General features: G+C 29.0%; 1 protein-coding gene across 4 annotated transcripts in view; it reads right to left on the bottom strand.

Moving 5' to 3' along the window:
• Positions 1-6300: 6300 nt before the first annotated feature.
• The window catches only part of LOC122511967 (chondroadherin-like protein), a 49767-nt gene continuing 40967 nt past the window's right edge, over positions 6301-15100 (bottom strand). For all 4 annotated transcript variants that reach the window (XM_043627554.1, XM_043627553.1, XM_043627555.1 and 1 more), the window contains 3 exons: positions 13054-13234; positions 12002-12141; positions 6301-10599 (listed from right to left, as the gene is read on the bottom strand). In XM_043627554.1, the coding sequence (XP_043483489.1) occupies positions 10328-10599; positions 12002-12141; positions 13054-13234 (593 nt within the window). In that variant the 3' untranslated portion in view covers positions 6301-10327. The remainder of the gene's footprint in view (positions 10600-12001; positions 12142-13053; positions 13235-15100) is intronic.

The following is a 15100-nucleotide window of genomic DNA, read 5'->3' as shown; positions in this document are numbered from 1 at the left end:
AAAAACTTCTTATCGTGAATAGTGGGAGTTGTAGGTCTTGAAAAACTGAAAAGAATGGTATATATTAAATTGACTAAACACCCTCAAAATTTTATTTTAGAGCAAAAAAACCGTTTTAGGAGTTACTCCACAAAAAACTTGATTAAGTTTCTTACACGGAGAAACTTTTTCTTATAATATTAAATATATTTGGTTATGTTTATTCTAAAAGTACGTTAGAATGTGAGGATTTTTCGTGCGTTGTGCTAATAATTTCAACATTAATACGAAAATATGATAAGTTCGTTATATATTAAGCAACCTTCGGTGTACAAAAATTACTATCTGCATTAGAAATAGTCTTATTTTTCTTTAGAAAAGAATAAAATGCTAGTTTTTGTTTGTGAAATAATACGGTAATTCTAACCTTTTTTCCACATATAGATAGAATATATAACAGACATTCTAACGTAACATACCAATTTTGGAAGGACTGCGGGCGGACTTAACCGATTTCGCCCGAGCATATCACCGAGTCCATCACCTGACGTCGCGAACTAACCCTAATGTTTTCGAAGTTGAAATTCACACGTGTATGAAAGAAAAAAACCTTTTATTAATAAACGTGAATGTCTCCTCATGCCAAATTAAATTCAAGAACTGTTCCTCAATATAACATAATTTTTTTCACGACTTTTACTTATTTACATAATTTGATTAGTAAGTTATTTTAAAAAATGCTCTCTCTCGAAGGCACATATTTTTCCACTCGTTTAATATATAAGGACGATTCAGCTGTGTACTTCTAACGAATCGTGCGATCTTTCGGTTTCCGTGACCAATCGTCGTGTCTTTACTTGCGTGTGCGTGTGTGCGTTAATAATATAGGTTAGGTTCTTACGTCGTCTTAAATATATTTACCTACAGTTACAGTGACATACACTAATGCCATCTACCATCAGATCCAAGTATCACTATCGTCTCTATGAGTATCTATAGACAATTAATTTGTTGTGTTTCTTTTTAATTCATGGCTTTCCCAACTTTGCAAAAATTATTATTTTCTTTCTAAAACAACATACTAATTTTCGTTAGTTTCCTTATAAAGAACTGTAAAATATATACTGAATGAGTGTTTTTGATAGTCTCAATAGCAATTTCTATAACCTATGTCGTTTTTCCCTTGAATCTAACCTAACATACTAAAATGTCTCACCAGTTTTAAGAATTAGTGGTATTAAAAGTTTCTCCGTGTATTTTTCTATACCGATTTTAATTTTTTTTAAGCTGAAAAACAGATCTTTCTAACCTATCAGTATTTTTGTCGTATCTTATTAATTGACGACAATAAAGACCAAAATGTTTAAAAAAATTTATTTTTTAGTTAATTTTTATAGTTTTTTATTAATTTGTAACTGGCCTTTGCAGGCAATAGTAAACCAATATTGGCTGCCAATGCTTGGCAAAGTCGTGGACATCCCAAGATTTTAGCAATAATAGTCCAATATTGGTTATCAATGTTTAACCAAGAAAAAACTGTTGGCAGCCAATATTGGTCAATTAAAAAGCCAATTGTGACCATTGTGAATTTCCCATTGAGCATCTGCAAATATAATAAGACTAAAATCATAATTTTGTTTAGTTTACAAAGAATTTACTCTAAATATCTATGCTATTTTGTTAAAAATAAAAAACAGATTAGTAATCTCTAAAACTTTATATGTAACTATAAAATTGAAAGTACTCCTAGAAACGGTTTTTTAGCTCTAAAATAAAATTTTGAGGGTGTTTAGTCAATTTAATATATACCATTCATTTCAGTTTTTCAAGCCCTACAACTTCCACTAGGCCCGATAAGAAGTATTTAAAGTTATATTTTTTTGTAACACAGTGTTATATATATAATACCAGGGATGCATTCCCTCCGCGGAAACTTCCTGCTGTCTTGGAGAGATACATCGATCTCCACATCCAAACGAACAACGTTCGCGTGCCCTTGGGGTAACCCGGTAAGAAGCGTAGAATAGAAAAGAATTCAATTTCTAGAAATCTCCGGTTGTAATTGGAAATACAAATTTTTTTTCGGGAATATAAAGATGTAGGTTCAATGTATCTTACATATAAATTTTATTAAAATCCTTGCTCTAGAAAGCATAAAAAAACACTAATTGTTTATAAAATTGTTATTAAAAATTAAAAATTTTTCAATATTTTTTTTCACAATTAAGTTTATTTAAAAGAGTGGATATTCAATGACTACCAAAAAAATTGCCATTAATTTTTAGCAAAACAGTAATGAGTTATTAATTTTGACTTTTCCAAAACTATAAAAAAATTCTATTCACGGTTGACGCGTTTTGACTCCCCTACATAACCTGGGATTCTTTATCCAGATATCTGAATTTACAGATTTTTCACTTCCGACTCATAAAAAAATTATATATATATCTCTCTATATTACAAAACGATATCGCCGCCGACGCCGCCGCTGTTTCAAGATTTTTTGACCTACAGGTCAAGAGTTGACCTGCAGTTTTCCCCTCCAAATTTAGGTCAATTTTGAGGGCAGCTTTGACCTACACATCAAAATTTGACAAAGAATTCCCGCTACCCTCAAAATTTAGGTCAATTTTGAGGACAGTTGTGACCTAGACGTCAAAATTTGACAAAAAATAACAGCTACCCTCCAAATTTAGGTCAATTTTGAGGACAGTTGTGACCTACGCATCAAAATTTGACAAAGAATTCCCGATACCCTCAAAATTTAGGTCAATTTTGAGGACAGTTGTGACCTAGACGTCAAAATTTGACAAAAAATAACAGCTACCCTCCAAATTTAGGTCAATTTTGAGGACAGTTGTGACCTACGCATCAAAATTTGACAAAGAATTCCCGATACCCTCAAAATTTAGGTCAATTTTGAGGGCAGTTTTGACCTAGACGTCAAAATTTGACAAAAAATACCCGCTACACTCAAAATTTAGGTCAATTTTGAGGGCAGTTGTGACATACGCATCAAAATTTGACAAAGAATTCCCGCTACCCTCAAAATTTAGGTCAATTTTGAGGGCAGTTGTGACATACGCATCAAAATTTGACAAAGAATTCCCGCTACCCTCAAAATTTAGGTCAATTTTAAGGGCTGTTTTGACCTAGACGGCAAAATTTGACAAAAAATATCCGCTACCCTCAAAATTTAGGTCAATTTTAAGGGCAGTTTTGACCTAGACGTCAACATTTGAGAAACAATTTCCGCTACCCTCAAAATTTAGGTCAATTTTGAGGGCAGTTTTGACCTACGCATCAAAATTTGACAAAGAATTCCCGCTAAAATTTAGGTCATGTTTGAGGGCAGTTTTGACCTAGAGGTCAAAATTTGTCAAACAATTTCCGCGCGCAGACTTAATGATGAGGTGAAGTTTGCCATCTGACCTAACAATGTAAAGTAATTTTAAAATTGTGTTTGCTCTTACACCTATCATTTTGACCTAATTTTGACGTTTTATTTTTACTCTGTTATTTAGTTACGTCATAATCTATGTGTAATTTGACTTTTATTTAACTACAACTTAAAAAGGGACAATAAAGGACAACAAACGTATCTATGATACGTCAAAATCTATTTAAAATTTAACGTCTTTTTAACCTATAGGTTAAAATGGGTCAAAATATATGTCAAAGTTTAATTTAATTTTTGACATATAGATAAAAAAGGTCCATAACGATTGTTACATTGCGTCAAAATCTATGTGTATGTTGTCATATATGTATTGTATGTAATTTATTAAGATGCATTCATATTAAGAAAAAATTACTTTAAATTTATAAAAATTAAAATAAATATAAAAATAGAGATAGGGGGTTTGCGCGCGAAGCGCGCAGGGGGGCGAAGCCCCCCTAGTATATATATATATATATATATATATATATATATATATATATACTAGGGGGGCTCCGCCCCCTGCGCGCTTCGCGCGCCAACCCCCTTGTTTTTTCTTCTTCTTTCTTTAATAATTTACGTCAATAGTATTTTATAATATTTAAAAATTATAATTATTGGTTTAAAAAAAAATAAAAACATAAAATTCATAAATAAATAACATAAATAACATAAAATTCTATGTTGAAATTATGAATTTTATTATTATTGTTAAATATAATAATTATAATTTATTAATAATTAATATAAAAGTAAAAAAAGGTTGTTTTGAATATACTATAGCTTTCACTTGCAAGAGGCCTTTGAGGTTATGATTGTCCTGTGACCTGTGAGTGGGAAGAAGGGGTGTAATGTAATAATATAAATGAGGGTTTAAGGTAATGTTTTGAGGGGGTTTCGAGGTTACATTTGTCATGTTACCTATGAGTGCGGAGGGGGGTTTGTGGTCATATTTGCCATGTGACCTATGAGTAGGGAGGGAGTTTTGAGGTTATGTTTGACCTGTGAGTGGGAAGGGGGTTTTGAGGTTATGTTTGCCCTTTGACCTTGAGTGGGAAGGGGGTTTTGAGGTTATGTTTGCCCTTTGACCTTGAGTGGGAAGGGGTTTTTGAGGTTATGTTTGCCCTTTGACCTTTGAGGAGGGGGGATGGAATCTTGAAACAGCGGCGACAGCGATATATTTTTGTAATATAGGGAGATATATATATATATATATATATATATATATATATATATATATATATATATATATATATATATATATATATATATATATATATATATATATATATATATATATATATATATATATATATATATATATATATATATATATATATATATATATATATATATATGTGACTGTCCACGAGAAAACGCGGCTTAGCACCTAAACGTGAATTTCACAGGGCGAGCAAGAAGCACCCAGTAAGAAACGAAAAATTGAAAAGGATTGAAATAATTCAAACTCTGTATGGTGTAGTAGAAATTATCCAATACTTTTGAATGCCATTTCTGTCCAATACTTTTCTATACCATGATAGGACCACGTTTCGTCTAAAAATGAATGCTATTCAATTCTTTTTGTAATTTTTAACAAAGACAAAATTTTTTTCTGAATGCTTTCCAATCCCATCCGAAATTATTACAGCCTGTCATTATATCACTTTTCAATTTTTCATTGGAACCGCGTTTCTGCATGCATTCAAGCAATCTTCTGGATTTTTGTAATTTATAAGATACATACAGTGGCAGATTTTGTAAAAAGTGTTTGTGTTCAAAGAAAAACTTGCTGAAAAATTGATTGTTTACCAATTTAACGTCATTTAAACGAGTCAGGGCCGTTATTCTGTTAGACAATAAATCATAACCTAAAAATTTCAGAGACCTTTAAACACTTTTAACCCTCTTAACTGATAATTTAATAATTATTCCTTTTTAAAATAGCAAATAAATTCATGAGTGCAGTTATTTGAAAGTAATTGAACATTCTATATGTCAATAATATTAGTATTATATTATTATACTACTGTCGCGGAATTCAGAAGCATAGGGCAGAAATGGTATTCAAAAGGATAGAATTTTTTTAATGCTTCTTAATCTTTGCTTTCTTACTGGGTATTCAAGAGGATTGATATCGTTACTTTTCATATTGCTCTCACTGGATAGAAAAGTATTGGACAGAAATGGCATTCAAAAGAATAGAATCTTTTTAATACTTTTCAATTTTTCGTTTCTTACTGGGCAGAAGCAGAACGAAGGAATGCATACAATATAACGTCTTTAAAAAGTTATATTGTCGAAAGTAATTTACATTTACAACTTCTGATTTTTGAATTTGAAAAAATGATATAATATCTATCGATTAGCATAAAAACATACAATTGATTTTTAGAGCTAAGCCGCGTTTTCTCGTGGACAGTCACATAATTGTAATGTAATTAGACCGAGTTCACCGACATAAACTCTGGTTAATGCAGTTGTGGAACTGACTCTTAAAGTTTTCCTAAAGTCATCCCTTGTCTTAGTGGCCACAGGGCTGTTTGGAGTCAAAGTACCAATGCCACTCAATAATTAAACAAATATTTTTCATAATTAATTCTTGAAAATCCTTGTAAAAACAATAAAAACATGAACGCTGCAAATAAATATTTGAATACAATTTTTCAGGTGATTGTTGTTTACGATTTATAGGTAATTGTAAAGCGTTGTAAAGTCATAAAATGTTCATGAAAAATATACTTTGGACGAACAAAAGAACATAAAAAAATTAGATAATCAAACTTACAAATATTATTAATTAATGGAGGTGGCCCACAATTTCTCAATCTCCCCTACATGTATATATTTGGAGGTAATTAAATAATTATCAACAATATGTGTTTTAACTTTTAACGTAGCTTTATTACACTTGTTAATTAAAATAAATCTAATTGCATTGAACAGTATTTTAATTTTAACTCAACCAGAAACTTTTAAAACATAAAATTTCATTGTTAAATTAAAACTAAATTTGTATACAGATTAAAGGATTATGTAGATAAGTGTAAGGAAACAGAGATATTTTTCTTTACTTTAATACTAACATACATAAATTTAATAAAGTGCACACGCTTGTTACATACATATTAAGTATTTATGAAGAAAGCATTTTAGAAATAAACTAATTTACATTTGTGCAATATTTTATGTGGAATTTGTTTAAAAGTCTCAAAGGTTATTGAGAGACTTGGGGTTTTCTGTCTTATTATATAAGATCATATATATTTAAACAATGCGATTACCTTCAGTATAGTAATTATGAAGTTGCCACGTACTTTTGTCGGAAACAAAAGCATGACTATAATAATAGAATTTAATAGTGATGTTTTATAGAACTCTTTTATACATCTTAACATGACAAAATTTTCGACAGAATTTTCTGTGATAAAGATATGACTGAAATAGTTTTAGTTAGAAGCCACAATAATTTTTCCAAATTCTTTCATTGTTTCTATTATTATTAATGTCTTTATACAAAATTCTAAGTACACTGATAATTTATTTTTTTTTTTTAACTTTTTTAAACTCACGATGCTCTTTTAATATTCGAAATTGTTTGGCAGTATAAATGTTTAGTTTAATGTAATAAATTTTTAACTGTTCTGCTTTATATGCATCATATATCTTATTATTTTTTCAATTAAGAATTTATGATTAAATAATTAAATCAAAATATTAAGAATTTTATATATCAAAATTTGAAAAATGTAAATAAAATATGCCGTGTGTGTCCTCAAAATGTATAGGGCCAGCTGAAGACTACATTTAGCGTATTTTTTATAATGTAGAATTACATTCTTAAAAAAAGCAGTTGAGTGTTTCTGCTTTTCTAACTGCAACCGCGAATATTAAAACCCGAGAGTATTTATAATATGGCTAAAATCACAACTGCTTAATAATGATTTTCTTTCTTACCATTATCGACTTTCAATATAATTTTCGTATAAAGAATATTAAGTCACAATTGCTTAATAATGCTCTTTTTTATACCATTACCAATCTTCAATGTAATGTTTATACAAAGATTGTTGACATTCTTAGAATATTTTAAAATATTTTAAAGTAAAAAAATTTAGATACAACATTAGTGATTACACAATTTATATGGTATTCACCATTAATAAATACTCTTATTATAATATACATTAGTATAATATGAAAAACAAAGAATTTGCAAAAATGTATGTGTATTATTTCTAAATATTATTAACACTAAACATTTTTCAAGTATTGTATTTACTTAAAAAATATATATTTCAATGTAGTGTTCTACATTGTAAATTATATTTATTGAAATATGATAAATCTATATAATATTTTGTTTAAACAAATTGAATTATTAATTTCCTACAAGAAATCGACAAGTTAATTTTACAAATATTTAGTGATTGTAATGAAACATTATTATAACGACTATCCATTTTTTTGCGTGATATGTATAATTAGAAAGTTTTTGAGACATCGTATAAGAAATTCTGCACAGTGTTTTAGTGAACATTACTTCTTAAACTTCATATAAATCTTCACACTAAATTGAGTACTTAAAGTTTCTTCTTGTTTTAAAGCATATGTTAATAATACATTTTAAAGTGTAAAGAATTTTAAAATGATAAAATAATCCTACTCTTCAAAAAGTTAAAATTAGCATAAACTTTCAAATCTTTGTAAGAGAAAAAAATTACAACATTAGATTAATCTAAATATGTTCAATTTCAAAAGTGTAGAATTGTCTTATACGAAAGACTTCAAACATTCTTTCTCAAGGCAATTTATTGATATGTATAAGAAGGAAATACAAAATTAATTTGTAACTAACAGGAAAGTCCTTATATGGGTTATTACTTTTATAAGGTTTAATTTATTCCGGATTCTAAGTTTGAACTTTATGTTATAAAAATACTTCGCTACTGGGGCATTAACAGGAATGTTAATAATCAAACCCAGTTTAAAATACCCGTGAAAAAATCTGTACATTTTCTTGCATAAAATCATATACATATAAGCGTATCTAATCATGTAAGAGAAATGTACAAGAAATTGTTACTGCAAACATATATTGTTTAAATTTTTGTACAGTTAAATTTTTGTTTTAATAATAAATTTAATATATGCATGTACTTGATATTGCGAATAGAACTGTTCATGTAAGTCATTGGACTGTGATTTTCATTATAATTAAACCAAAAATTAACCTAACTCAAATAGATTATAGAGTATCGTCTAAAGAACAAAATTGAAACTTTTTTATGAAGTAATTAGTCTCACATTATCAGATTCACTCTGGAAGATCTTCAGCGTTTTAACCGGATTTTTGAATTTGTCAATAACAATTCAAACCAAATTGCAGTCTTGAATTGAATAGAATTTCCAAACATAAACAATTGTATAAAATATGAAACAAAACACTTGTGAACACACACACCTTAACATTCCAAAAAATCGATGACCAACAGAACTCTGATATTTATAACGCATTACAATATTTATCACTTTTATTAGATTATAACTAAATGTTTTTATAAATTTATTATTCTAAATTAGTTAAAAAACAATTTCATCACCTATTTTTCTCTCGACCTGTTGTCATGTTATGTTATTCGAAGATTTACAATTGCAAAATTTTAATAAAAAATAAATCGTAAAAGTTCAAGAGTAGTTTTATACAAATCTTCAAATTACATATCACAAATGTATACAACAAGAATAAAATATTTAATAACTTTTGGATTTGCATATTATTCTTTCACTATTATAACGTTTATAACAATATGTGTTTTTCGTTAAATTTTTAACACTTTTGCGTACTTTCTTTCCTGTTATACATTGTACTAAATAGACACTTAACAAAAATTATCTCAGTAATTGTGTGTGTATTCAAACCTAAGTCTATATGATTATTTTTATATGTTACGTAAATAAGGACAGATTTCCAAGAGTATACATAAATGATGTATCAAAAGACATTGTTAGACGCATTAGGAATTGAGCATGAGGACGATTTTTTAATTAAAACATAGCAATCAAAATGTTAATTGTATTAAATCATTACAATAAATTTTACTCAAAGTACAACCTGTCCTACCTTTGCTTCACATGTGACCCTTTAAAGGAAGTGAACATTGGGCCATCAAAATTTCGTAACCTTAATAACTCTTTTTTCTTATAATTTATCTCTAACTTATGGAAGTAATCTTGAATTTAGTTAAAAAAAACTAACTTCATGTCCGGTTATTAAAATAAAAATTAAAAGTTACAAGAGTTAAAAGGGCGAATTTTTAACCTTTTCGTATTGTTGGATACATAGATTATGGCATTGTCTAGACATAAATTTCAAAATATTAATTAACATTATTATGAATTTACAACCAATATTTCTCATTTCAATTGTAATTAGAATTTGGAATTCTACTTATAATTTAATCAGAGAATCATAATTAATCATAGGGATTTTTGTATGTGAATCATATACATACCAAGGGGACAAAAAGGTTGAAAAGTCGCCACCCATATAGAAGGATTTTTAAAAAAATTGCGGAAGTTACTCATGGAAGCGAATGGCAAAAATTTGCCTACAATCCTTCAACAAGGGCATTTTTATATCATACTTTTAACTCTTTACGAAAATATCTGTCAAAAGTTTATAATTATCTATAAAAACGTAGAAAACGCAGATCAGAAGTGCTTTGGTTGGACAATTGTATTTCAATTTCATAAAAACAATTTCTGCGACTTATTTCAACATAACAGTAATTTAATATAATTTAACAGTCCAAAAAAATATTAAATTTCACATTATTCAAAACAGTCTTTTAATTATTTACGTAACGACATTAATTTTTCATTTAATTCATTATTAAATCTCTTATATTAAAACTGTAAAATAACAAGAACAACAAACATTAAGAATGTTACCAGTTTATTTTTGTTAACATCTGTTGCTGAAGACGTTGCGCGATCTACATTTTTTCCTACGCATCCCATCTCCTTCAGTGGTATATTTTGAACAGGGTACTCTCGATGTTCTGCGACCATTGTACAAATAGGTTTTCTTTTAGACATTATTTCTTCAATCATCTCCTGTGGCCCTTTTAACCATGCAGCATACCAACTTAGTTCACAATCACAATACAAAGGATTATCTATAATTAAAAAATTTTTATTTATTTTTAAAAGCGTAAAATCATAATTATTTTTGGGTAATTACTTATTAACTATCTCAAAACAAATAAAGTAAAATGATCAAAAATACCATTTTAAAAATTTAATTTTAACGTTTAAAATGTAATCTCACAAGTTAGGGTTACCCTCTTTGGTGAATTTGATCATCACAACCATACAAATATTTTCTCTAATCTGTGGTTCTCATTTTGCTTACTTTATGTTTCTGGGGCTGCTAAATCTGTTTCCGTCCTAACATTTCTAAAAGAATAGATAAATAACCAAAACGTGTGTCACTTAGGTGGCAAAAAAGACTTTTGATCGTGCGTCAATCCACTACTATTGTAGTGGCATGTTTAAAGATATTGAAGAATTCTTTTGTAAATGCCTTGTCTGCCAATTTAACAAAAGCGAACAAGCTTAACAGCGTGGCTTGATGACACAACGTGATGTTCACTAACCATGGAGTGTGGTGGCCACTGATGTCATGGGTCCATTCCCCAGAAGCTCAACAGGTTTAAAATACTTTTTAGTATTTCATGACCTATTCAACCAATGGGTGGAGAGTTATAGATGCTTTAAACATAAAGTCTGCTCCAGGTTTGGATTCCTTTACATATAATATATTTTCAAAAATAAATACTTTTGTGAAATTTTTGCCCAAACCTAGTGGAGGCAATTGACAAATTTCTCTGACTTCATGTTTAGCAAAGATAATGGAAAGATTAGTTCGGAGAAGATTGGAATATCTTGTACAAAGACAAAAAATGTCTTCCAGACTTTCAATTCGGTTTTAGGAGAGAAAGGTCTGCAATAAATGCTGCCACCTTTCTGGTTTCCGACATCTACGGGACGAGAAGGAAAATCCTTGGCAAATTCAACCAAATTTCAACTTGGCTACACGACTATAGACTAACATTTTCTTAACGAAAACTTAAAAATGTTAGTAAACATTATATTTAGAAAATCTAAAAAATTTTCATATACAGAACATTCCAGTAACTTAAAAGAACAAACTCTTCCATGCAATCTTGTTTAAATATTTGGGTATTATTTCAGATCAAAAACTTATATGGCATCGGCATATAATAGAAATAACAAAAAAGACATCGAGAGCAAATAATATTATCAGAACTATATCCAAAGTTCTTTGGGGCCCCTTTCCTTTAAACCTTTTAACGGTTTCTAAGGGATTTCATAATTCTATCTTAAATTGAGGAATTCCATTATTATGGAGAGCTAGTGATACTCATTTTTATAAATTGGATAAAATATATTATGTTTCATTAAGAACAGTTCGAGGAGTAATAAAGTAATCTAATTTAGGTAAATTTCAAACACTCGTATCACAAATTTTGGAATATTAAAATTATTTATACACACCTGTTATATCGACTGCTCTAAGTGTGTCCACAACATTTTCCATAATATCTTCCGGTATGCGGGTTAATTTGTTGTTCTGTAGGCTGAGAATCTCTAACGAATTTAAGCTGTCAAAAACCATTGTAGGTAGAACTTTTATACTAAAACAAAGTTAAAATAGAATATTAATTATACAATAATTAAGCAGTAGTTTATAAAATATGTGGACGTCCAGATAAAAAGGGACCACTTTGTCAGTTCTAGATTCCGTAATAATCACAATTTACTAATTTTGAAAAAAATATCCAATCTTTCTTTATTCTTTTTTCTTATTCAACAAGGTCTCACACACCGAATTATGCATTTTTCATTAATTTATTAATACTTTAAGTATTTTATTTTGTTGTTAGACAACAAAAATGAAAAGGGACCACTTTGTCGGTCTGTTACGAAAGTTGTTTCTGTTTCAAAATGGAGGGGGCGGGAAAATTTAAAACCTTTTAATTTTTCATCTTAAGGGCGTACTAGACTTAAAACAACTTTCATCTGAATAACTTCCCAGAAGAACCGCAGAAATTCACATTACAATTTTTAATTTCGTTTTTTAGAAATGGAAATTTCGATATTTCCTAAGATTATTCATAATAAAGTCCCTTAAAATTTTTTTTATGTCTATTTTCTCTTTTTTTGCTTCAAATAACTTAATAAAATAACATCTAACTTTAACTTCGCAAAAAATCAGGTTTGTTAATTAAAATACGCAATTTTAGAAAAAGGACCACTTTGTCGGATGTCCGTTATTTTGTGTAAGAAAAATATGATAAAATTATAAAAGATGTTATGAAAATAAAATTAAATGAAGCCAGAATTTTATGCAAAGAACATGGAGTCTGTTTAGTACACACCCTTTTTCAAAGTTTTGTCAAAAATCAAGATTAGAAGAAGACTAAAAATAAAATGGAGTCTAAATTGTTTTACTGCTAGTTTTATGGATACATATTTATAATTAAATTTTGTAATGAATAATGGGAAGCTTTTTTGTTAAATTGATAAAAATAAAAGTTTTAACTTACAGATTTTTCTGAAGATTGAGAAACGTAATAGAATCACCATATCCAGTAAATGTATCTTCGTAAAGCACAGTAATATTGTTTGCTTTTAAATCAAGGTTCCGTAGTCTATGAAGACGACGTAGTGCATCGCTCGGAACAGAATGAAGATTATTGTCACCTAAACGTAGATACTGCAAATTTTCTGCAACAAATTGTAATTACAAAATATATGTTAATAATTTTTCTTTAATATTAGATCTTTAAGAGTAAAGGGCATTGATTTCTTTTTATTTCTCGGTCAAATAATCTCTTACATTAATTTCGCAGAAGGAACTTTGTAAAGCATTTGAGGCTAAATTACCGAAGTGTACCGCCCAAAAAGTAAAATTTATGGTATTGCTTTGTTACTTTGGTAATTTGTAGAGTTGTGCAAAAAGCTCGAAGCTCGATCGAGCTTTTTCGAGCTTTTTATTTTTCGAGCCGAGCCGAGCCTAATCAGTTCGAGCACGAGCCGAGATCTAGTCGAGCCGAGCTGTGTAAAAAGCTTGAATAATTCGAGTACTCGAACGTTTCAAGTACTCGAGTTAATTCGAGTACTTGAATTTTTCGAGCACTCGAGGGAATTCGAGTACTCGAATTTTTTCGAGCTCTTGAGTAAATTCGAGTTTTAGAGAAAATTCATATAATTTTTGCATATATTATATTTAGCAAATAGAAATACACTTTGAAATTAAAGATTTCTTTACTTTATTGATTCAGTAATTAGAATAAATTCGAAATTTTCTACTTATTAATAATTTTTGTAGTAAGTCGAAAGCTCGAATCCATTCGAGTACTGGAATTTTTCGAGTACTTTATTTCACTCGAGTGCTCGAATTTACCCGAGTACTCGAATTTTTCGAGTACTCGAAGTCACTCGAGTACTCGATACATCGAGCCGGCTTGGGCTTGGCTCGGCTCGACATTTCGAGCTTTTTGCACATCTCTAGTAATTTGTTATCCTATACTTTTAATACAATTACTTGAAAAAAGTACTTTATTTTTAAAAGATTTTTGTCTAAATAGAATTTTAAATTCATCTCTTCATTCATTTACATAATTTTCCTTGACTATTGTGCTCCAGGTGCAACCACGTAATAGGCATGTAAATATACCTTGCCATTGTATGTGTCATAAAGTCATAAAGTGAAAATTTAATTATTTAAGAATAAATATTCAAAAATGACTAATTCTTATATCGTACTCGATTGCTACAGTCGATTTAAAATTTACAAAGTGTCGTTTTTTCGTTTGCCATGTGTTAGAAAAGTGAAATCATGTGAATTGTATAATTTGCATCTTCAATGGCAAGAAAAATGGTTAACTGTTTTAAAACGAGATTTAAGTGAAAGTCAGTTAAAAAATGGACGAATTTTTGAGCTAAGGAAATTTGGAAGAATATAGTGGGCTTTTAGATATGTAAAAACCTAGAAAGGATGTACATGGAGAATTAAAAAAAATGCAAGTACTCAAACTGTCTGTAAATCTTCGCAGCTTGAAGACTGTTTGAATTATTTAAAAATCTTTAATCTTTAGTACAAGATTTGAAGGAAAAACTTAGAATATTTAGTTTGAATAAGGAAACTTTCAGAGACAACAATAAAAGGACTAAGTAGATTGGATTTTGCATATTTGGCAGATAGGTAAAACTTTAATGATTTAAAATTATCAAGAAAAAAATCTTCGATCGCGAAATACCATGTATTCACATCGTATCTCTTTACAGATTCTTCTCTTCGACATGATATGAACAAAGTGTCCCTGTATTCTTGGAACTCACTGCAGAGAGACTATCCAATCACTTTAGAATTGTTGATTGTTACTTGAGAATGAGCACTAGCGAGCAGTCTCTAATTAAACCTTCATCAAGTTAAAAACTTTTTATAATTGTATAACAAGAAATGACTATTTTTACTTTTCCCAAATCTTCTATCACTTCATTAAAAATTAATTTTCTTTTTAATCAAGTAAACCTGAAGTGAGATCAATACGCTTAAAGGAATACTTGTTCTAACTTAAGGTAAACAAA

The sequence above is a fragment of the Leptopilina heterotoma genome, unplaced genomic scaffold (genome assembly GCF_015476425.1).
Source record: "Leptopilina heterotoma isolate Lh14 unplaced genomic scaffold, ASM1547642v1 Lhet_92, whole genome shotgun sequence".
NCBI lineage: Eukaryota > Metazoa > Arthropoda > Insecta > Hymenoptera > Figitidae > Leptopilina > Leptopilina heterotoma.
The sequence above is the reverse complement of the archived record's forward strand: the minus strand, read 5'-3'. Positions and strand labels throughout refer to the sequence as shown.